Below are 22,195 nucleotides of genomic sequence, written 5' to 3'. Positions count from 1 at the left end.
CTGTGTATCTCTCTCCAACGTGAAATTTGCACACTTCTCTGTTAACAGGCTAGTTAATAATTGGGGAAACTGTAGCTACATTGCCTAAAAAAATCCGTGTGAAATCAGGCAGAGTTAACCTGCAGTTCTTTCTCTACCATTGCAAAATACCTGCTGCAATGACCGTGTTTCCTTTTTCCATATGAGTTACATTCTTCATTTGTCTTTGCTAATATAATGTGGGGATAAAACAAATGACTTTAGTAAATACAGGTTGAACCTCTGCAGTTCGGCACCCTGAAGACTTTACCAGTGCTGAAAGAGAGAATTTTCCAGACCATGGGAGGTCAGTATTGTCTAGCAGCACTCTCAACACTTACACGGCTTGCTGGGCTCTTAGAATATATTTAAGGCCAAAGTAGAGCTAAATGACAGCACAGGACGCTGAGAGCCAGGACTGGTGACTGTAAACAAACTTTATGGGACCACAGGAAACTTAGCAGTACCTATGATAAGTGGTTGTCCATCTAACTAAAATTGTGCCAGATTACAGATGTTTCCAGATGAGAGTGCTGGGTAAGAGAGGTCCAACTTGTATTATCTTGCTGATACAATGATCCACCAAGACAAGTGATAATGAAAGTACATCAGAAAGCACCTCAAACTATTATTTTAAAAGGACAACATAAATGAATGTAAATCTCTGAGATTAGACGAAGCCTGTGCATCCAACCTATATACATTTGAAATTGGTCTCCTTTTCTTCCTCTGTAAATTGTTGCACTTACAGAAGGGACTCGGATTTCTGAACCCTAGCCCAAAAACAGCAGCACTTCTCATCTGATTTGTTTCCTTGCAGAGTCTCCATCAATTAAGCAGTCAAACAGACCATCTGGTTACTTCAAGTTTTTGATGCAAGGAACATATCTTATATCCTTCAGTATTAAGAGAAATTTTCATCTTAGCTTTTATTCCATAGCACAGATAGCATTGTTTAAACAGCGGAATTCTCCTTTTGAGCACTGTGTCATGTTCTTAGGGAAAATTTATTACCAATGAATACAATAAGGCTGTTTCTACACAGGCCAATTCCTTCAGAAGTGGCATGTTAATACACGGAACGAAAGATGTTAATGAGGCACGGATGCAAGTTCCCCATGCCTCATTAGCATAACGTCACGTGATTTGGAGTCCAGAAGACCATTCTTCCAACACCATGTAGAAGCATGGCTGCTGTGGGGGGGGGTGCTTCTGGAAGGAAGTCCTTCTTCTGGAGGCCCCTTCTTCCCAAAAATTTTTGGGAACAAGGGGCCTCCAGAAGGAGGACTGCCTACCGGAAGCCCCACCCCACCCCCAGGGCCACGCTTCTACACAGAGTTTGAGTCTGGAAGAACAGTCTTCCGGACTCCAAATCACGTGACATTATGCTAATGAGGTACAGGGAATTTGCATCCATGCCTCATTAGCATCTTTCCCTCCGTGTACTAGCCTGTGTTGAAATGGCCTAAATGTATAAAGATGATTAAAAAACCTAACCTAAACAGTGGAAATGCTTTTGGAGCGTCATTTTTTTTACGTATGCTTCCAGTATGAGATGAGAATGACAGGTCTTCAGTTTAATCCTATGACACTGACTTCATGTTATAAGAAGGAAATTTAAAAAGACTGTACATAAAACAAAAATATTAACATTTGATTTGAACAGGTGTTGGTTTACAACATGTACGCTGTATTTTCAGAAGACAGAATTTTTAACAATTTATATATTTGAAATCATGGTCTCATAGAAATGCAGTACTAGGAGGACTGTAAGAGGTCATCAAATCTGGCTCCCTTCACAAAGGTAGAACAAAGTAAACCTAGTCTATCCATGATAGATCTTTGTCCAAACTGTTCTTAAAAACCTCTGGTGACGGGGGATACCACAACCTCTTTTGGAAACCTATTCCAGTGCTTAACTATCCTGATAGAAAGTTTTCCTAATGCAGATCTTCCTTGCCGCAGATTAGGTCTATTACTTCTAGTCATACCCTCAAGCTGTGTCTACATTACAATGTTTGATGACAGAAGAAGCCTTCTGTCAACAAACCTAGGGAGCGTCCACAATACAAATGCATTCTGTCTAGAGTGTGTCAACAGAACACAACCTTTTTCCCCAGCAGAGTTCTGCCTTGAAAGTTTGAGGCATAGCACCTCTGTTGACAGATTCTATCAACAGAAAAATAGTGTCGATCTGTCAACAGAGAGGGCTTCCAGTTCACCGGGAAGCCTTGTTTGCAGAGATTCCAGTTGGTTGTTCTGTTGACAGAGGGCTGGGACATCTGGCCGCTTTCTGTCAACAGAGGGCATCAACGAGGGAGCCCCTGTTAGATGTGGACGTGTTCTGTAGACAGAGATTCTGTCGGGAAGTATCTGTCAACAGTGACTTCTGTCAACAGAACTCTGTACTGTAGACACAGCTTCAGTGACCATCGAGAACAAGCAATCAGTTAGTGAGATAGACGAGCTCTCTTTTGTGTCTGGGATGAAAAGCTCTGCGTGGCTCAAAAGCTTCTCCTCTCACTACCAGAAGCTGGACCAATAAAAGATATGACCTCACCCACCTTGTATCTCTAATACTTTGGGACTGACTCTGGTGCAACTACACTGCATTTCTAGGTTGTGGTCTGTCAACTGCATATGTGTGAATGATTAGAAAGGAATAATTTATTTAGCACATTTATTTTGGCATGACTTCTTTCTCTTTTAGGAGAAAATGTGCCATATTTAAAAATACACCTGCACCTTAAGGCAGGTGACTGAGCCTAATTTATCACTCTGAAAGGAATGAATACATGTATGTTTATTTAATAATGTTTCAAAATGTGCTGACTTCACAAAAGTAGAGACACTTCGTAACATGGGAATTTGAATTGACAGAAGTTAGTTAATTCTGGAATTTGGCATCGTACTGGGCAGAAACTGCTACCCCTCCTAAAGGTATGTTGACACTGTAAATAATCACAAAGTTTACTTCTCACCCCCTGTTTTATTGGTCCAAAAACTGTATTGATCTGACTAGCTTCAGGAGTGTAACCCAAGCATAAAAAAAGACAGATTCCTCATGTCCTGGCCAGAGTAGTTAGAGTGCATCAAACATTTATCCAAATTAGGCACTGTTGAATAGAGTTTTACCCAGGCCTGTATGTAATTGTTATTGCCTATTTCTACTTGAATTCAAATCCTTCCCCTTTCCCAGTAAAGTGTCACTAGTGTCACTCCAACATGGTGGATGTCAACAAGCAAGCAACAGCTTTGCTAAGCCTGGCGGTAGAGTCCTGCTTCTATAAAACACATATGCAGAGAGAGCAAAATGAGGATAAATTAGGGGACAGTACCCTGCTCCAATACCAGCTCTACTTACAGCCCTACCTGTGTGGATTAAACTTGTTTGAAGAGCTATGAGGGTTAGAAGTTAAATGTTTGTTATTTTTCTTTGCAGTGAATGACAGTTACTAATCAACTAGGAATAAAGAGGCATTTTTCATTCAGTAAATGTGAATATGGATTTTGGATGAATCACTGTAATTGGACTTGTTTTATGACTGCAGAAAGCACTGGAAGAGTTTGGCTAGTATCTGAGTTACACAGATGAGCCAAACAGCTGTGTGCTGTGCTTTGTTTATAAAGTTGTTGAATGACCTCATGGGACAGAGTCATGTGGACATCAGAATGCTGAAAATGCTGGACTATGTGTGGTGTTTTAAAATTGATTAGGCTTTGTGTGTGATCTGCTAAGAAATACTATGTGACAGAATTCCAGGGAAGGCTGATGTGTCAAAAATACTACTTGTTTTCAGAGATAGAAGCAGGAGCAGTCAAAGCCTGTCTCATCATAGGCAGGATTTGCAAAGATGGCCCACTGACCCCTTCAGATTGCATGGCAACATTTCTTCTTTTGTAAATGTCATGGTACAATGTTTTACTTCTGCTTGTATGGAGATCAGTTTTCTGTATCCCTTCTTCAGCTAGACTCATGGGTGCTTCTGACATTTTAGCAAAACAGTTCTTTCCAGCAGTGCTCCAAGTAAAATTCATTTCTTACTAGAATGGGGAGGTAGTTAATAGAGGGCACATGATGCTCCTTAAGACTCCTTCTTTCCCTGCTCCGAGCCCAGGGTCCGCATGTGTGTTACCCGCTCCTGTCCCCATCCCATGATCCATCCCTCTTTATGCTGTGTGGCAGGGTGTGGGGGAAGATGTTTGCTTCCTCTTCCTTCTGCTGCACTGGAGACTTCAGGAAAGGAATAGATTGTGAGGGCCACTGGGAAGTCCTGTGTCAGTAACTCTTCTGGCGTGGCTGCTGTACCACCCCCTGCCCTTCCACAAAGCCTTGCCAGAGAGTAGCTGGTGCAGTTCCCGAGAGAGCTCTGTGGTTCTTCTGGGAACCACAGTTAGGAAAGGACCAGACCCCAGCCAGCCTTGCCTTCCGAGGAGCTGTGTCTCTGTATGCAGCATGAGGGTGGGTGATGCTGAGGGTGGTACAGCTGACTGTGGAGCTACCAACATTCCAGCTCCACCTGCTAGCCCAGTCCTACTGTACATAGGGATTCAGATCCATAGCAAGACAGGGGGCAGAGCTGGGAGCTGTACATCAGTGCCAGAAAGGAGGTGTGGGGCTACTGGCTCCTCCTCTTTCATTCTGTTCCGCCATACCAGCTAAAAATAACTTGCTGGTATGGTTTATTGTAACATGCCATCTTCCTTGCACTGCTGCTCTTCAGATAGACCGACCTGCATCAAACCACTTGTCTTTATGTCAGTGTAGTCCCTGATTGTTCTATTATTTTGCTATGAAGGAAAACTCAATTTGCACTCTGACTCCTCTCTGTTTGATCCCGGTTGTGTCCTAAAGCTTCACATTGACTGGAGTTTCCTCTAATTTTCTTTCATTGAGGACATTTTTGTTTCTTTTAAAGCTTTTTTGGTACATACAAGGCCAGATGTTCATCACTTGGCTCATATTTAAGGGATATGTTTTTGTCATGGAGGTCACAGATTCTATAACTTGAACAGAATTCTGTGACTTCTTTGGCCTCAGACCACAGCATCAGCATGTCTGGAGCAGATGTCAACTTCCATCTAGGAGCAGTGGAAGGACTGGGTCAGCCTCTGCCTCAGGAGTAGTGGTCAGCTCACAGGGGGGGCTCCCTCTCCCACTCCCCGTAGGGTATTTTTAGGAAAAGTCACAGGCTGGTTACAGTTTTCCGTGATTATTTGTTTATTGTCCGTAACATGATTGTGACTTTTGCTAAAAAATACACATGACAAAATCTTAACCTTACTCATGGTGAATAGCACCTGCTCCAGAATTAATTATATTTCTTCAAAAGGACTACTTGCAGAGTGAACTAATACTTAGTGTAAACAAAGGGATCCAAATTGGATGTAAAATGAAACCTTCTCATTTGTAACCACTTGGGATAATGTTGTTCATTCTTGATTAAGGATCCAGTTAAAAGTCAAACTAATAGTGCTGATTTTGTACCCAATTATCATACAGTTGTTCCATTTCCATATTTGCTCATTTGCCTTGTTTTATAAACATTTTAAAAAAGGTTAAAAGAAGAGGGCCAGGCCTCGGAGTATCACTAGTGAGCTGGGGACTTGACGTTCATTATTTGTTCGCTACTGGTCACACACTTTTCATTTAATTCTTTTTGCTTCTTTTCATTCTGGTGTGATTTTGAGCACTGTTGGGTATGCATAATCCCCAAGCAATTTCAAATGAGATATTGAAGGATTTTTTTCTTGAAAGGAAAGTTTCGTGTTTTTGACAATGCTCCCAAATATACAGCATTGTACATATTTTCTCATTTCAAGACGTTTACCCATTAGCTCTTCTGAGATCAATTGAGGGGTAAGAGAATTAATTTCAATGTCATCTTGCCTGGATCTTTGGCTTACATGGCTAGCGAACAACTCTTTACTCACTTAGGGTCCAATTTTGACATGTTTTGCAAATACTTGACTGCTTGGGGCTTTAAAATTGGCAGCCATGACTCCCTTGTTTAAAAAAATTTTTTTTTCTCCACGTGAACAGCTAGTTTGAGTCCTTTCCAGTTCTACATTTTTGTCAAACTTTCTAAGAAAAGTTGGGGGCAAACAATTGCTTCTCTATTTGGTTTCAAATGAGGTATCTACAGTAGGAGGACATTTTAATTTGGCAATAGCTAACTTCGTAATACAGCGAAGGTTCTGTCAGAGTCTGTACAGATCAGCTGAATTGCAGTTCTTTATGCTGTTGTAGCTCTCTGCTGCCTTTGATATAGTACACCAAAAGCTTGTCTATATTTGAGAAGGCAACATAAATAAAAGAAGAATGTTACACTTCAGTGGCTCTTGCAGTAAGGAAACTGGAGTGTGGGCACTGTGAGAGGATGAGCTTTCACACATCTGTTTACTGGGTACCTGCCATTTAGCTTTAGGTTTTCAGTTTGAGAAACTTCGGCTTGGGTTTGGGTTTGATGATGGGATGGAGCAGGCAAATACAACAGTGACCTTTTACATGGAACTTTAACATAACCACTCTCAGGATGATTCACTTTTCAAGGTTCCTTAACCTAGAAGTTATTTGGGAGTTGTCATTAAACCTAAAGGCTACGTCTGCATGAGAAGTTGCTGTTGACAGAACTCACTGTTGGAAGAGATTTCCTGGCAAAACTTCTGTCAACAGATTGCATGTATGCATAAAAGTGGATTGGACGATCAATCCCCTCTGTCACAGAGAGCAGCCAGGCTGCCCAGCCCTCTCTCGACAGAACGGCTGACCGGAAGCTCTGCAGACAGGGCTGCCTAGTGAACTGGAAGCCCTGTCTGTCCACAAAATGGGTCCAGAGTGTTCACACAGTTGTTTCAGTGATAGAGCACTGACGAGGGAGGTGTTATACTTCAATGGGAAGAGGTATAACACTGCCAGTGGATCTGCCGGGTTTTGTTGACAAACTGTCAACCACATGAATTTTACGTGTAGACACTCCAGGGTTTTTCCTGACAAAAGCCCAGTTTTGATGGGAAAAGCCTCTCACGTAGACATAGCCCAGCTGCGGGTTGTATTCTCATCTTTACACGCTGTATAATTCCCACAAATGAGAGCTCAGGGTTCATTCAGGGGAGACAGGACCCCCCTGGTTTATTTTTAACAATTAGCTGAATTTAGCGGTCTTGAATCTTGACTTTTAAAACTGAAGTAAATATTTTAGTGCCTTTTGCTTCCCAGTAATTCCAACAGCTATAACGCCTTGGTTTCTGGCACCACGCATTCTTCAGAGCTCACCTAATAAGGAATGCAGCTCTTTGGAGTCTCAGAGGTACTCTTGAAGGCTTGAGCCAGTGCTACATGTTTTCCTAAGACTTTACATGGGCTCCTGGAGAGATTCCTGATTGTGTATAAAATTTTATTGATTCCTTTCTGAAGCATTTTACATGCCTGTCCAAGTGTACTGCATCTTACAAGCCCAAAATGCCCATTATGTTCCATGACATTCACTTTTTGCAGTGGGGCTTTTTGTTACTAGCTCTAAGCTGGATAAATACTTACTATCATACCAGTTCAACTGTCTTACTTGAAAGAGGCCCCTTCATGGAAAACAAATTCTGTTATATAAATATTTTAAATGTCCTTCTATCACCAAAAGGCACCACTTTCTGAGTCACTATAGGGGCTTGTCTGCATACTTGGCTCAATCTAATTCTTGACCTTCCCCCCCACTCCTCCACTCTCTGATTTGCTCACCTTGATTATCTTTTTCTGATTTATCCTCCTTGCTTATTGTTTTTGGTTCTGTGTGCCTTAAATATTGAGTCTGTTCTGGTCTGGCTATGGTCTGAAGAAGTGGGTCTGTCCCACGAAAGCTCACCTAATAAACCATTTTGCTAGTCTTTAAAGTGCTACTTGACTGCTTTTTGTTTCAAAAAGCACCAGTGTACCTTAAAAATAATGCAGTAATTTATTCACAAGCTGCCCCAGCACACAAAAAAATTAAATGGCCAGAATTAAACCGATCCAGCTAGGAGCAAATGCAACAAGTTCTGAAAACCCAAAGAGATATGAACACAAATGAGCTTGCTTCCTTAAAGAGAATTTTCCGGATGATCTGCATACATCAGCTTCAGGACTCCAGTGCATGCAGGACTCTGTGTTGGCTTCACACAACACTTTCCTTGATACTCCACTGATAGGTGAAAATGGGATTTAAGTCACATTGAATTCTAGTAATATAGCAGTGTCAACAATGCAAAAACCTGAAAACAAACAAAAGAAAAAATGAAGCAAAAGGAGGAAAAGGAAATGGAGTTAAATGGCTCCACTCCTGACTTTCTGGTGCCGTTCATAACCCTGTTATGGTATAGAAGACCTGTTTTAAGCACTTCCTACTTGGTAAATACATACAAAAATAGGTTGATTATGGCCCAGTTTCAGCTATTTAGACAGTATGGCTGTTGGAAGACACTTTCTGACTCTCTCCCTTTCTCACTTCTGTGTGTATTTTCCATACTTCCTTGGTTTGCTCCCATTATATGGTATTGTGACTTATGACACTCAATTGTAATTGGTTTTCATTTCCTTCCTTTAATCTCACTCAGACAGATAAATTCCCTTTGATCATAAACCCGTTAATTTCCATCAGTCTCTTTCTGTCTTTGCCCTATGTGAGATAGAGGCAGGTTTTACAAAGGAGACTTGTATGTTTGCAGTAATTTCTGCATATCTGCTGCTTCCCTGTGGAGTTCCAATTTACTGAAGCTAAAGTTTGTCATCTTAATTGTGTACAGCTCAGAGACCCTGGCTTAGCAGCTCAGCAAGAAAACAACACACTGATTTCTTCAGACTGAATTATATGTAGAAAATTTCATAGACCTGTTTGATTCAGCTACTCACTTCAAAAGATAAAAAGACACTAGTTTTATACTGAGGTACGGTAAATATCAACAAAGTAAGCATTTCAAAAAGTTTAAGCTTGTAAATTGTAGTAGATGTATGAATATAAAAAACAGAAACACTGCATTGCGTTCTGCACACTAGATTGGTGAGTTTCTCTTCTGATTTCTTGTGTCAGGAAGAGCCCATTGAAGAATCTTTCCAGAAATTTCTTATTGAATTTAGAAGGTATTCCACTCATGGCAAAACTGCAGGATCAAACCATCTGTGGGCTCCGTTTTCATGGCCTCTGAGTGCCTCACAAACTTTAATGTATTTGTCTTCACAATAGCCCTGTGAGCCAGGGATGCACTATTCCCCCACTTCCAGATGGGGAGCTGACAGAATACCGTCAACAGAATACCTTGGGAGTCTCGATGCTCCCCAGGTTTTGTTGACAAAACCCTCTAGTCTAGACGTAGCCTCAGTGACTTGCTTAAGATCACACAGGAAATTCATATTGGAGCAAGTAGCTGAACCTGCAGCTCTCAAGCTCCAGCTTAGTGCCGTACCTTTTAGACAGTATACTTAACTAGAATTCTCCCTGATCCGGCAGCTTCCAAGTCAGCAACAGTTTCACCTTTGACATCAATGAGAGCAGAAGCAGGGCTATTCAGATGATGATTGCTGAATAATCCTGTAGGCCTTACCATACTTGTTCATTCTGCAGTTCATTTACTGCTCTCCCTATTAGCAGCATTGTTGGAAGAATTCCCCACCTCATTAAATGAGAATAAATGAGAAACTGTCCATGAAAATCACAGTAATCTATGTCCTTTTAAGCTTTGGTTTTAGAAGGGCCATCATCCTGAGAATAAGTGCCTGCGAAACAAAGGGGCTCTGTGAGGCTACAGTCTCTAATAGAGTTCATCAGTCCTGAGAGGAAAAATTGATAGTTCATTCCACAGTGGAGATCCAGATGGGATCCTTTTTTGTCATCCTTGGGGACAGAATCATTATGTACCTATTGTAGAAACTCACATTTGTGTTGTCAGTCACTTGCCCATTTTCACCAACCCATGGGATCAGTGCCACTCCCAGCTTTTAAACAGTCCCTTGCTGGCACCAGATCAGTATGCCAGATATAGTCCATTCTGACCCAGCCAGAGCTATCAGCCATGGTGCTCTGGAGTCCGTTTCTGGCGGTAACTCGCTGTCAGCCTCAGGTGAGAGCGGCAGAGTCCCTCCCAATAAGCACCAGCTCTTATCTCCATCCTCTCCTCCCCGTCCCACCCCCAGCCAGTCCCTGTGGCTTTCACATGTTCTGGCCGTGAGAGGTTCCCCTGGATAAGTGTCAGTTGCTCAGTTCTTAGGGCTCCCAATGCCTGTGTGGCTTGAGCCTCCCTTGACATGGGAGGATTTCAGACAATCTCCAGTGACCAAGTCTTTCCACCTCTGATAGTTACACTGAGGTGACAACACTTCATGTCTCCTGCTCTGCCCCAAAAGCAGATTTTTAACCCTTTTGGCACCCAGAGCAATGCAAAGTTCAGAAGGAAACTGAGGCACACATTAGACCAATAAAATAGTACCAAAAATTCCCATGTCATTACAGCCATTAATTATCCAGATTGATTGCTTGGACTTTTGTGCACATAAAGAATACAGGATCGCTCATTACCTACATACCAGTAGTGAATCAGGGTGATAATGAGCAAGTCAATGGCAACGTAGACTCACGCTTCTATAATGACTACAGTGGAAGTTTAGAAAGGAATTCCAGGCCGGGGCCCTGATGACTGTGATCTAGTAAGTTTGCCAGTGAAACAACTTGTGATCTGTTACTTGTGCATGTCCGAGGCAGGCAACCATGTACAGACACAATATGAAGTACTTGGTGGTCATAATAGCTATCACTCAGTCGAATACACTTTGTCTTTCCTTGTAAATTTCACATGTGTGGAATCGTGTGCGTGTGTATTTTGCAGGCTGCCTATCAATGAACGTATCTCTCAATCGAAAATGAAGAGTAGTGGTAGAAATAATTTGATGCATTAATCCTACAAAGTTGGGTCATGTGACTTTCAGCACGGGGCTTCTTTGTGATTTTGGGTTTTTTTTTACTTGTGTGATTTTTTTTTTCTTTTTTTCCTTTTTGGTAAGATAACTCTGATTTTTCCCTTTTTCTTTGCCCTTTTCCTTAGTCCATCTCTGACCTGGAGAGACGTACAGCATATTATTGTAAGGACATCACGTGCAGGACATCTGAATTCTAATGACTGGAAAACCAATGCTGCTGGTTATAAGGGTGAGAGCTTACTTTCTTATTCACCATGAGAGGCAAAAACAAAACTGGACTTTTAAAGGGGAAGCTGTAGGAAATAATCTCAGCTGGTTTGTCTGCCACCTATAGTATGTGCAGCTCTTTGGTCTTTTTCATTAACAAAAAGGCAAGTTCCTTCTCCCCCTTTAAAAATTTGGATTTGAAATTACTAGAAAAGGTAAAATTATGGACTGGATTCTGGTCAGCTCTTCCTGCCTAGTTTTTGCAATGTAGGTAGCACAAAGCAGGCGGTAAAGTATCTAAACCAGGTGTTTGTGTCTTCCAGGCACAGGGGTACAGATGGTCTAGCTTCATGTTAAAGTCACAGAATTTAATTCAATTAAGCTGAAATAAAAAATTTCAATTTGTGAAAATAAGGGATTTTGACTGAAAATGGTGAAATGGAATGTGTTGACGTTACTGAATAGTAACATTTTGGAACTTTTCATTCAACACAGACAAAACTGATATTTCAGCTTTTTGTCCTGATTTGGAATGAAAGCAAGTGTCAGAATATCGGACTCTCTTGAAGGACAGAAATTCCATTTTTCCATCAGACTTTTTCAAAATTTCAAGAAACACAGACACATTCTAAAATTCTAAGTGTTTCACTGGTTCTTAATAGCTCTTATAGATATATAGCTATAGATACAGACCATCACAGTCAACGACTAGCAATACTATATAATTCTGCTTCTATTTTAGAGATGCACTAATATTGGACCTTGAATCTAAGCACCTCTAAATTTCAAGATAGTTTAAATTCTAGTTCTCATAGGCTGAACCCTTTATTGTCTTTATTTCTGGGTTGGCTCTGAAACCAGAAGGTCTGTTCCTGATTCCATTCTCATGAGAATTCCACCCAAGTTTTAAGATGAGCATATATTGTGAAATTTATGCCATTTTGGGCCAATACCTCCTGACAACAGTTCACAAAGTATCAGAGCCATCAAATTTTCACACAATTTCTCAGTCAGATTTGGCCTTAAATCTAAGTCCTAGCTTTTACCTATTCTGAATCACAGAAGATCTTGATATATAATTCTGCCCCATAACATTTCCACTGCATCTGAATTAGAAACAGAATAAAAAAAAAACACTTTCCTTTTTGGATCCATACTAGAACCTACACAACAGGGGATAGTTCTGGAAATGGGGATTTAGCTCTAGAGCTCCTTAAATTTAAAATGCTTTCACGTTCAAGGCTCGGTTTTGGCCTATTGATGTTACATGTTAAAAAGATATAGATCAATACACAGGAACTCACTAACATGCAGGAACCGGCAGAGATACTTAATGATATTTTCCATATCATACTTGTCAATGTGAGGCATAGCCTGGCATTAAAAATGTGTGGGCAGGAAATGTGTGTTGAGATCTTATTATTGTGCTTGAAAGGACCTAGAATTTAAACCTGTGATTTTCAAATGGCATAAAAGGTGGCATTTTGCTTATTATCTAATTTCCAGAGTTCTATTCCTTTGTATTTTTTCATCTGTTCCCAAGAAAGGCAATAATACTGTAATACTTGGTACTGTTCTCTAGTGTATCTTAGAGTAGTTGTCACTCATTTGCAAATTGAAGAGTTGGATTAATGCATGTTATATTAGCAGCAGCCACATAGCCTTTATACTTACAACAATTCTTTTGTGGCTCAATGCCCCAACAACTGGAAGCTACATATGTGCTATGTCTGAATTGTGGTGGCAGAGACTTCTGGGGTAAAGGAGTTTAAAGAGGGTTTGTCCCCCATTTGTCTCAAATCATGAAAGCAGACAAGGATGATTCTGGGGAGGTGGGAAATACAATTTTACCTAGCAAAGCTCAGCAGTAGACTTCATGGTAGAATTCAAAAGAAGCAAGGCAAACTAAGTGCATCGACCTCTGTGAAGCTAAGGATCAACTTTAACCCAAATAAAAGCACTAGTTTTAACAAAATTATTTTGGCAACTTAGGCTAAGCAAATGGTTCCAATAAAAATCCAACTCTCTTTAAAACTCTGTTGGTTTTGGATGGAAGAGAAGCAAAAAGAGTTAGATTAAATCACAACATCCAAATCTGAGTTTGAAGGGGGAGTTACACACTGCTGCTGGCAAAAATGAGACAGTATTTTACTGGTGCACGTGGCAATATTTAGTATAATATTTCACTATCATCCTTTGTGGATGCCAAGAGTAACAGTTAAAGTATGGGCTTTTCATAGATGAATTACTTTGATCCTTGTGGAATTGTATCATAATTTTGTTGATGTCAAGACCCATATTTCTTCCAAAGTGTGTTCCTAACAAGGCCGAAAAGAGAATTTTTTTTTAAATCAACGAAGGCAAAGAGAAGCACAAGAAACAAGCCATCTTTCTTCCATGAGCGCTAGAAGATAAAGGAATGGGGAATAGAGTGGGGTGGGGCGGCAGGTAGGTTCTTTAGAAGTGAGATGTCAAAGGGGGAAAACAATAAAAACATGGGGAAAAAAACTCTCACTCAAAGGGTATTTGAAAATGGGGCAGCCTGCCTTTTCCATGTGCTGCATGGCAGCCCCATCCCTCCGTACGCTTACTTTCACTGTCTCTGGGCAACAGAAAGGAGATGCTCACAAACGTAGCTATTGGCTACAAGGTCCCCAGGAGTCTTTCTTTTTTTTTCTTGGACACTAACAACAAAGATTAACTAATAAATATGCTACTGTTTGGGCTGCCATACAGCAGAGCCACTTTCCCTCCCCCTCCTCCTTCCAGCGTACTGTTTTTCTGTAGAGTATACAGCACCCTTTAAATACTGTCAGTTGGGTCAGAAAGGGGGGTTTTCTTTTTCATTGTTATTATTATTTCATTTCATATTGAGAGTCAACTTAAAATAGTTTTGAACATATATTTTTCGAGCACTTTGGCACAAACGTTCAGATGGTTTGCAGTGTGGCCTTGATCACTGAAAAAAGTTTTTTGCAAAGTATAGAATGTGCAGCATGGCTAGATTCTCTCTGTTATGCCTCCTCAAAGAGCTTTTTTTGTATAGCTACTACAGACCTATGGTCTGGCAAAAAGTTAGACAGCATCTTTTTTCCTTCCTTTCTTAGGGGTTTCAAAACCATTGATCTTTATCTACTCCAGTAGATTGAACATTTGAAAGAGCAAGTAACCTTTCCAAAACAATCAGCTGTGTAGGTTGAGGCTAGAATCATAAAAGAAGAATGAAGCATCAGAGCTCATTTGTCTATATGTGGAAAGGAACAGAATGGAATAAAGTCATTTTAAGAAGCGTAATCATCTCTTTTGAATGGTCTCACTCAGCAGGGTATTTACAGTTAGAAGCTTAATTTAAAGAGCTTCCCATTTCATACTCATGGTACTAAACCAGGTAAGGCAATGACTGATTTACATGGTACTGGTTTCATACTTCAAGGGACTAAAGTTCCACAAGCAGTACAAGACTACGCAAGCTAGGGACAAGTACAGTGTTAGGGGATCAGGGATTGCCAGTATTCTGATCCTGGCTCTGCCAGAGATTTCCTGTGTGGTCTTGGGCACCTCACTTCAACCCTGCCTCAGTTCCCCTCATCTGTAAAATAGGGCTCATATTACTTAGGAGAGCAAAATCCAATTTCAGTGGAAAATATGAAAACTTCAACAGATTGCTTCCATTTTATGACCACCTGTTATAGACTTTTGTCCCACTTGGGACATTCTAGCTGCCTCTTAGAACTGCACGTGATACATACTTTTTCACATCCCAGCTCCCCAGCAGCACAGCTGTGGTTTGTAGAGCAATGCCAGAGCATTTAAGGTCGAGTCCTGAACCACTTCTGGCAACTGAATGTCTTCAGTGAGAGCAGGGAAAACCCCTTAATGTCTGAATAGGCCAGATGTAAACTGCGGTATAACTGCTGAATATTGTTCTGGCTGCAGAGCTTGTAGTGGATAGGTGCAGCACTGGCAAAACTCAGAACAAGGAAAATAAGAGAGCAGAATTTGTATTCTGGTAACAGATCAGATTTAAACTGATGTCAAAGGTAAGTATTCAGACAAAATTTAGTGGTAAACTGCAGGGTCAGGACAACAGTGTGTGCTTTTTCAAAGGAGCTGAATGAGTTCCCCGTACACATTCCATTGCACATTGTAGATCATAATTTAAGAATTAGGTGTTAATCACTAACAAAGATAAGAATTCCGAATGTGGCAAAACTACATTCTAAGTTCTCTTGACTTGTGGCAGCCAACTATGAGACCTTGTATCAGCCAGAAATACCCAGAATGCAGTTCTCTCTGCCTATACCCTATTCTTTTCCTGCTAGGGGTTATAGGGCAGTGTGGTGGGATAGAACCACTCCCAGAGTTCTGCACCACCCAGGGAACCCTCTTAACCAGAAGCCTAAAAAAGCTGCCCTAGAACATGGAATCTCGGCCACTGAATGTAGGGTAACTTAACAGAGGATTCTAGCATCCTGCCATCAGTGTCCCTGGCATCTGGCACTAAACTGTGTCCTTCTAATACAACATGCTTTATTTTTCTGAAAAGGTATGAATGACTATCATATCGTACACCTTCCGACCAATGCCAGACCCTTCGGCAATCAACTTTAATCAGCAAATTAAAGGCAAGGGAGGGGAGTGGGAAAAAAAAACTCACTTCATTAATGAAATGCCATTGAAAGCTGCCACTGTACTGTGAGTTTATTTAGTAGGCCCTTAGCTTCCCAGTCCATGTGGATTGAAAGTTTGAGAGATATCCCTGGGTTCTTTCCTTGAACACAGCCGAACATATAGGTGCTAAGATTAATTTCTTGCCTTTCCTAGTGAATTTAATTTTGTCTCTCATTTTACTGCCCTCTGTATACAGCCTGGGCTTTTGCTGGTGATCTGAACCTATAAGGGCAGCACTCAGTGTAGCATCAGGGTAACAGATGGAAGAAGTCCCTAAAATTAACTGGGATTCTGTCAGAAATGCAATTCCTTACATCTACCAGTGAGAAACCATATTTATAGCATATGCACTATAGGGCTACAGCCACACTGCCAAGTTATTTCAAGGTAACCGCTGATATTTCGAAATAACGTTGCTGTCACCTACAAGACATATATGCTATTTTAAAATAAATTCAAAATAGTGGATGCGTTATTTTGTAATCGGTAAACCTCTTTGGAGGAGGAACAGTGCCTATTTCAAAATAGGTGCTGGTAAGATATGGGATATCGCTTATTTTGAAATAGGCGCCATTTCAAAATAAGCCCTATATGTGCAAACTGTGTATTTCAAAATAGCTAAGAGCTAAGTGCTATTTCAAAATACATTTATGTGTGTAGCAGCCCTATTTTCCAATCACTATTCCGGAATTGTGTATGTTGACATAGGGCTGCTGTGCATACGTAGTCTAGGCGAGCACTGTGGGCTGGGGAGAGGAAGAGTGACCAGTGATAGCAGTGACCATTTAGAAATATCACATACATTTAAATATCACAGAAATCATAGGAGTTCACCATCACTTTTATCATTTCACTGAGGAGTAGAGGAAATAGAATATAATGGAAGAGGGGAAGGGCCATAAATCTGTGGTTTTTCAGTTTAGGTTTTTTGAGGATTGTGGGAGCCTAGAAATTGTAGGGTTTTTATTTGCCAGAGATTGCACCCCATTCTTGGTTGTGTCTTCTCCCACACCATTTCCTTCATTCCATCAGCAAGTGCTCAGCTGCCAATAATCAATACAGTTTAAACCTCCTAGTCTGGCACTCTCAGATCCAGCAATCTCCATGGTCTGGCATGATTTTAATTAGCTGGATGTCCACTTATCTTGGGTTTGGCCAAGTTTCCTGTGGTCCCATAAAGTTTGTTTACAGCCACCAGTTCTGGCTCTCAGTGTTCTCTGCTGCTGTTCGGTTGTAATTTACCCCTAAATGTCTTCTAAGAGCTCAATAAGCAGTGGAAGTGTTGGTAATGCTGCTAGACAATATTGCCCTCCTGTGTTTCGGCAAATTCTCTGGTTTGGCACTGAGTCAGGTCCCAAGGGTACCAAACTGGAGAGGTTCAACTTGTAATATTAAAATTAATTTGGGAGCTATGTGGTTGCTCCAAATTTAAAAGTAGGTTAAACAAATTGCCTGGGTTCTGAACCCTGTCTGCCTTTGCAAGAATCACCAAATCTTCATTTCTCCTCCCAGTTTTAAACTCACCAAAAGCTCCTCTTTATAGCAACTGTAATTCTAGCTGAGGCCACTGTGTCTGTAGTGCTCTATTTCCTGCTGTCCCTAGGAACCAAGGAACTGGGTTGTAAAATCATGCTGGGAAGTTTGGAGCAGATACACCTCTTTAAGGTCACTGACTAGATACATAAAGAAAAGAAGACTGAGCATACCACATTGGAATACACCCTAATTTGCTTTCCTGCATTTATAGTATTCATATGTAGTGGGCTTGATTTACCACTGTGTTGGTTGAGTTTCACAGGGTGTGATTTCATGGTATTCAGGGGACTTAATCTCCCCTAAAACTGGAGTAACACAGAGGTAAACAAGGCCATATATTTCTGGCAGTAGCAGCCACCAGTCCTGCCTCTCAGTGTTCTGTGCTGCTGTTCAGTTGTAATTTACCCCTAAGTGTCTTCTAAGAGCTCAATAAGCAGTGGAAGTGCTGCAATTGAGGATGAGCTGAATTGTGGCTGGCACTGTACAGACAAGTAATGAGGAAGACAATTCTTGTTCCAGAGAACTTCCAAGTTTGGTATCCATTGCATAATCCAAGCTATAAACCAACAGTTTTCAAGAAATGTGCATTACAGAAATTGCAGACTGAGTGGCCAGCAACAACACCAGCTAGCCCACAGAAATCATAACATTTGCCTTTCCTTTTTAACACACCTTAATCCAACCCTCTCTCAAACCCTCGGAAAGGAAAATGAGTCTGGTGGGATGCATGCCTCACAGGTCAACAAACTCAGTCTCTGTACGAAACCTAAAATGGTACCTTTCTGGTTTGTAGTAACATTTCCTAGTAAGACTGAAATTACTGAATTAAACATGCACAAGAAATGCTTATGCTAGGAGGACAGAATACTTTGTTTTCAGACTTTAAACATAAAAACCCCAAGAAATATGCGCAATCATAAAATTGCATTTATGTGCATTTATAACAACAATCCTCGGAAATTGGGACATTTTCCAGTCTGGCTGCCTAGCTGGCCATTTACACATACACCCATTGTAATTCTACAAACCCCACACATTAGGTGCAGAGTTTTGCGATTGGAGGTCAGTTCTCTCTCTGTCTCTCTCTCTTCTTTAAAGTTTCCTGAAGGGTCAATTGAGTTAAATACTTAGTGTTTTTACTGCGTATTTTCAGTAATTACTACATTCACAAATATTCTGCCATCAGCATGAACATACAGGTTGTGCCTCCCTGGTGCAGCACCCTCACAACCTCAGTGGTCCCGGATGAGGGATTTTGCCTGTGACAGGAGCGGTGAATGTCCCCAGTTGCCCTGCTGGCCTGCCACAGTGGACTACCTGACTCCACACAGATCTGCTGAGGAATACTGGCTCCATGCAAGACTGCTGGGGGCAGCCGGCTCCACCACTGTGCGCAGGGCTGATGGGGGCCACCTGCTCCCCCGACCCCGGCTCCACACCGAGCTGCCGGGGGACACCAGCTCCCTGACCCCAGCTCCATGAAGGGCTGCCAGGGGATGCTGAGGCCCCAGCTCTGCTCGATGAGGGATGTTGCCAGACCAGAGAGTGCTGGTTTTTGGAGGTGCAGTCTGTATTGTTTTGTAGACAGAACTTGGCTTCTTTGTGGGAAATAATGGTCCTTTTGAAGTATATGGGAACTTTGCCATTAACTTACGTGGGTCCAAGACTTCACCGTTAGGTCTATGTTTAACATTGCCAGTTACTCTGTGAGACTTTAGCCAATTATTTAACATCTCTTTGTTTCAGTTCACTTATATATACCTGTTATAATAGTCACTTTACAGGATTATTGAGATGGCTATTTAATTACAAATATTATTAAATTATAATATAATATAATTATTATCTTTTATTTAATAAGATATTGTTACCAAAGTGTACTTTTTTATTCACTCACCTGTTGTGGAAATCTGATAGTGTCCCTGAGTGTCCCTGCACTCAGTCAGATGTTCTTTTCATTGCTGATATTCTGCTGGAACAGAAACACTTTCAAGAAGATGCAGCATTTACAAGTGGCAGCAGAAGAGACATTTTCTTCACTATGTGCCTGATGCCCTAGGAAGCACAGAAATGGTATTTATGTGTCTACAGCTAGAGATTTGTTAGTATTTCCACTTCCAATTCACTCGGCTCATATAGTTGTATATAAATTCTCAGTGAAAGGTTTGTTTGTTTGTTTTCTATAATCAAAATAATGGTTAGATACATTTGCTTTTAATTTCATGGGGAACCCAGATGCACATTCAAGGGGAGCTTTGGCTTGCAGAGTGTTTGAAAAGGGAAACAAGTGGGTTTTAAAATACGGTTTGTGCTTCCATCCCAAGCGGCTTGTTTTGTTTAAAGAAAATTTACAGACAGGGCATTTTGCAATGGAGTTGTCTCTTTTGGCAAAATGTATCATAAAATGACCATCACTGACTTTAAACATTATAACTTACATTACCACACATCTCTCCTAGCCAACTTTCTTTCAGCAAACCTTTTATAAAGTCAGTGCCTGAGCATATAACCCTCAATGTATTCCCTGCATATAAGATGATACAATGGAGCCTTTATGGCCAAAACCCTGTTACACAGCATGGTATGTATGCCACAGGGTTATTGGTGGTGGTGGGGAGGGCAGGGTAAGGCAGGTTTTCTCATTCTATTGCAACACTTTTCAGGAGGTAACTTTTCTAGAGATAAAAGTATAAACCACTTTGATGAGATTCTCAACAAATATGATATGTTATCATTCAGTTATGCTTTTTCCATTGTATGGATGCAAATGCATCCATCAGTAGAAGACTCAACTACTGACTTATTTCCTTATAGACTACCAAGTGGCCGTCAATGACATTCTGTCAATACTGCCCAGGGCCTGATTTGCATCAGTGACCAAGGGTATTCCATACTTATCAGGAGACTGGTCCATCTTCTGGAGTTCAATTTTGCGCATCTGGTAAAGACACGTGAAATCAGTCTCTCCGGGGTCCACAGTTGACCCTCTGTACTCCTGCCTTCGTGAGGAGTAAGGGAGGTCAATGGGAGAAACACTCCCTTCAACCTTCCTCAGTGAGGACAGACCTTACAGTCGACTGCAGATACATCAGTTCTAGCTACACAATTGCTGTAGCTATAATTACATATCTGCAGTCAACTGAAAAGTCTAGTGTAGACCCAGCTGTAGAAGTTAAATGCTCTGTCTTCTATTAGAAGTCCTTTTAGTAAACCAGTCATCTATCAAATAAGCTAATATGCATGTGTATTTTAAATTACTGAGACAGGCAACTATTGTGAGGCTATACATGTAAAAACAAACTGCAGATTTATATTCTGCACCCTAAAGGGGTCTTTGTTGTTTTTTAAAGTGGATTGAGATCTCCTGAAGGATGCTGCATTGACAGAACTGCAAATGGAAACGTTTTATCCAGCAAACTGCGTGGACAGTGGTAGTGAAAACTTCCACATGCAGCACTGTTAGTGTGCCCCAACCATCTCTATTTTATTCCAGATAAATCAAAGAACAGTCACTAGTGACATTCAGTCAAATCTAGATGGTAGTCTTGAGTGTAGTGCTGGATAATATCACATTGATACTGCTGGAAGAAATAAAGCTGTATTAGTGAAAATTATCAGTCATTGGGCTGAGCTAATTACATTTAAACATTAACACACATTTTATTGAGCAAATAATAAACATTGTGTCCTTTTCCTGATTATTTGCTATCACTTTTCTATCTACATATCTGGCCTGCAAATTTTCAGTGTATCCCATTATAATGTAATGTAATTAAAAAGGGCAGTACACAGTGCACCTTTCTGTCCTACAAACAGGCCACTATGCTGTGTGAGGCTTGGAACGGGAACTGAAATTTCCTTCTGTGCCTGCTGAGCTTTTAGAGATATCTGTATTTTGGGGAACTTTGTGGTTTTCTGTTGTCCTGGTTATAAGTAGAAACATTTATATTTTGGTTATAAGCAAAAACATAAAAATGCAAGGAATACGACTGCATTCTTTCCATATCCTCGTTGGAGTTTGAAGTACATTATGTGAATTTGAAAAGCACAAGGGTTGGTTTTATCCCCAAGAGTAAAAAAGAACCGTATCACATAATTTTTTGTTGGCTATGTAGCACAGTTATGTGTTTCATAAGTCAGAGCCCATTATTGTAAATTACTGGTAGCCTTGGCACAACACAAGGGAATTGGGATTTTTAAGGATGTGGCTGAGAAACACTAAGTTCTAATTCAAAAGCTCAAAAATTCTCTCAATGGAGATTGGATACAAGCAAAATAGGACAAAGCTTAAGCAGTGCTGCACAAAAATATATTTTCTCTGTAGCATCCTTTACCATCCTTGAATGTTTCCTTTTTGCTTTCCATTATCATAATGCTTCTAGCATTTGTAATAAAACTAACCAAATGATAGAAATGAATTGAAGCAATTTGAAATTAGAACTATGTTTAGTAAGATGCCCTTCTTTCATAATCTGCAAAAAGTAGAAGTTTTGGAAGATCATCCCTTGAAGAAGGACGAGGGATGGAAAATTTGTAGGATGATTAAGAAGGGAAGATTGCTTAATTGCAGGCGTGCAAGATTCTTCTCATGTTTAAGGTATTGTGAAATTCTTTAAAAAAAATATTGGCCCAATTCCTGTGAAATACAATCAACAGGCAAGCAGGGTCAATTGAAATGGGGAACCTTTTCACTGCCAACCATTCACAGATGTTTTGGAATCTCTGTTGTCAAGTATAGAGTTGCCAGCACAGTATCTGGCATCGTCATCCCAAATTTAAAAAACAAAAACAAAACAGGATTTAACATTCAAACTAAGCAAGTCT

General features: G+C 40.7%; 1 protein-coding gene across 5 annotated transcripts in view; it reads left to right on the top strand.

The window, feature by feature from the left end:
- The window catches only part of PCSK5 (proprotein convertase subtilisin/kexin type 5), a 361,111-nt gene that overhangs the window by 206,438 nt on the left and 132,478 nt on the right, over window positions 1–22,195 (top strand). For all 5 annotated transcript variants that reach the window (XM_074994754.1, XM_074994752.1, XM_074994753.1 and 2 more), the window contains exon 10: window positions 11,083–11,186. In XM_074994754.1, coding sequence (XP_074850855.1) covers window positions 11,083–11,186 — 104 coding nt within the window. The remainder of the gene's footprint in view (window positions 1–11,082; window positions 11,187–22,195) is intronic.

The sequence above is a fragment of the Carettochelys insculpta genome, chromosome 5 (assembly GCF_033958435.1).
Source record: "Carettochelys insculpta isolate YL-2023 chromosome 5, ASM3395843v1, whole genome shotgun sequence".
Lineage (NCBI taxonomy): Eukaryota > Metazoa > Chordata > Testudines > Carettochelyidae > Carettochelys > Carettochelys insculpta.
Note: the sequence above shows the minus strand (reverse complement) of the source record. Positions and strands in the feature narration are given on the sequence as shown.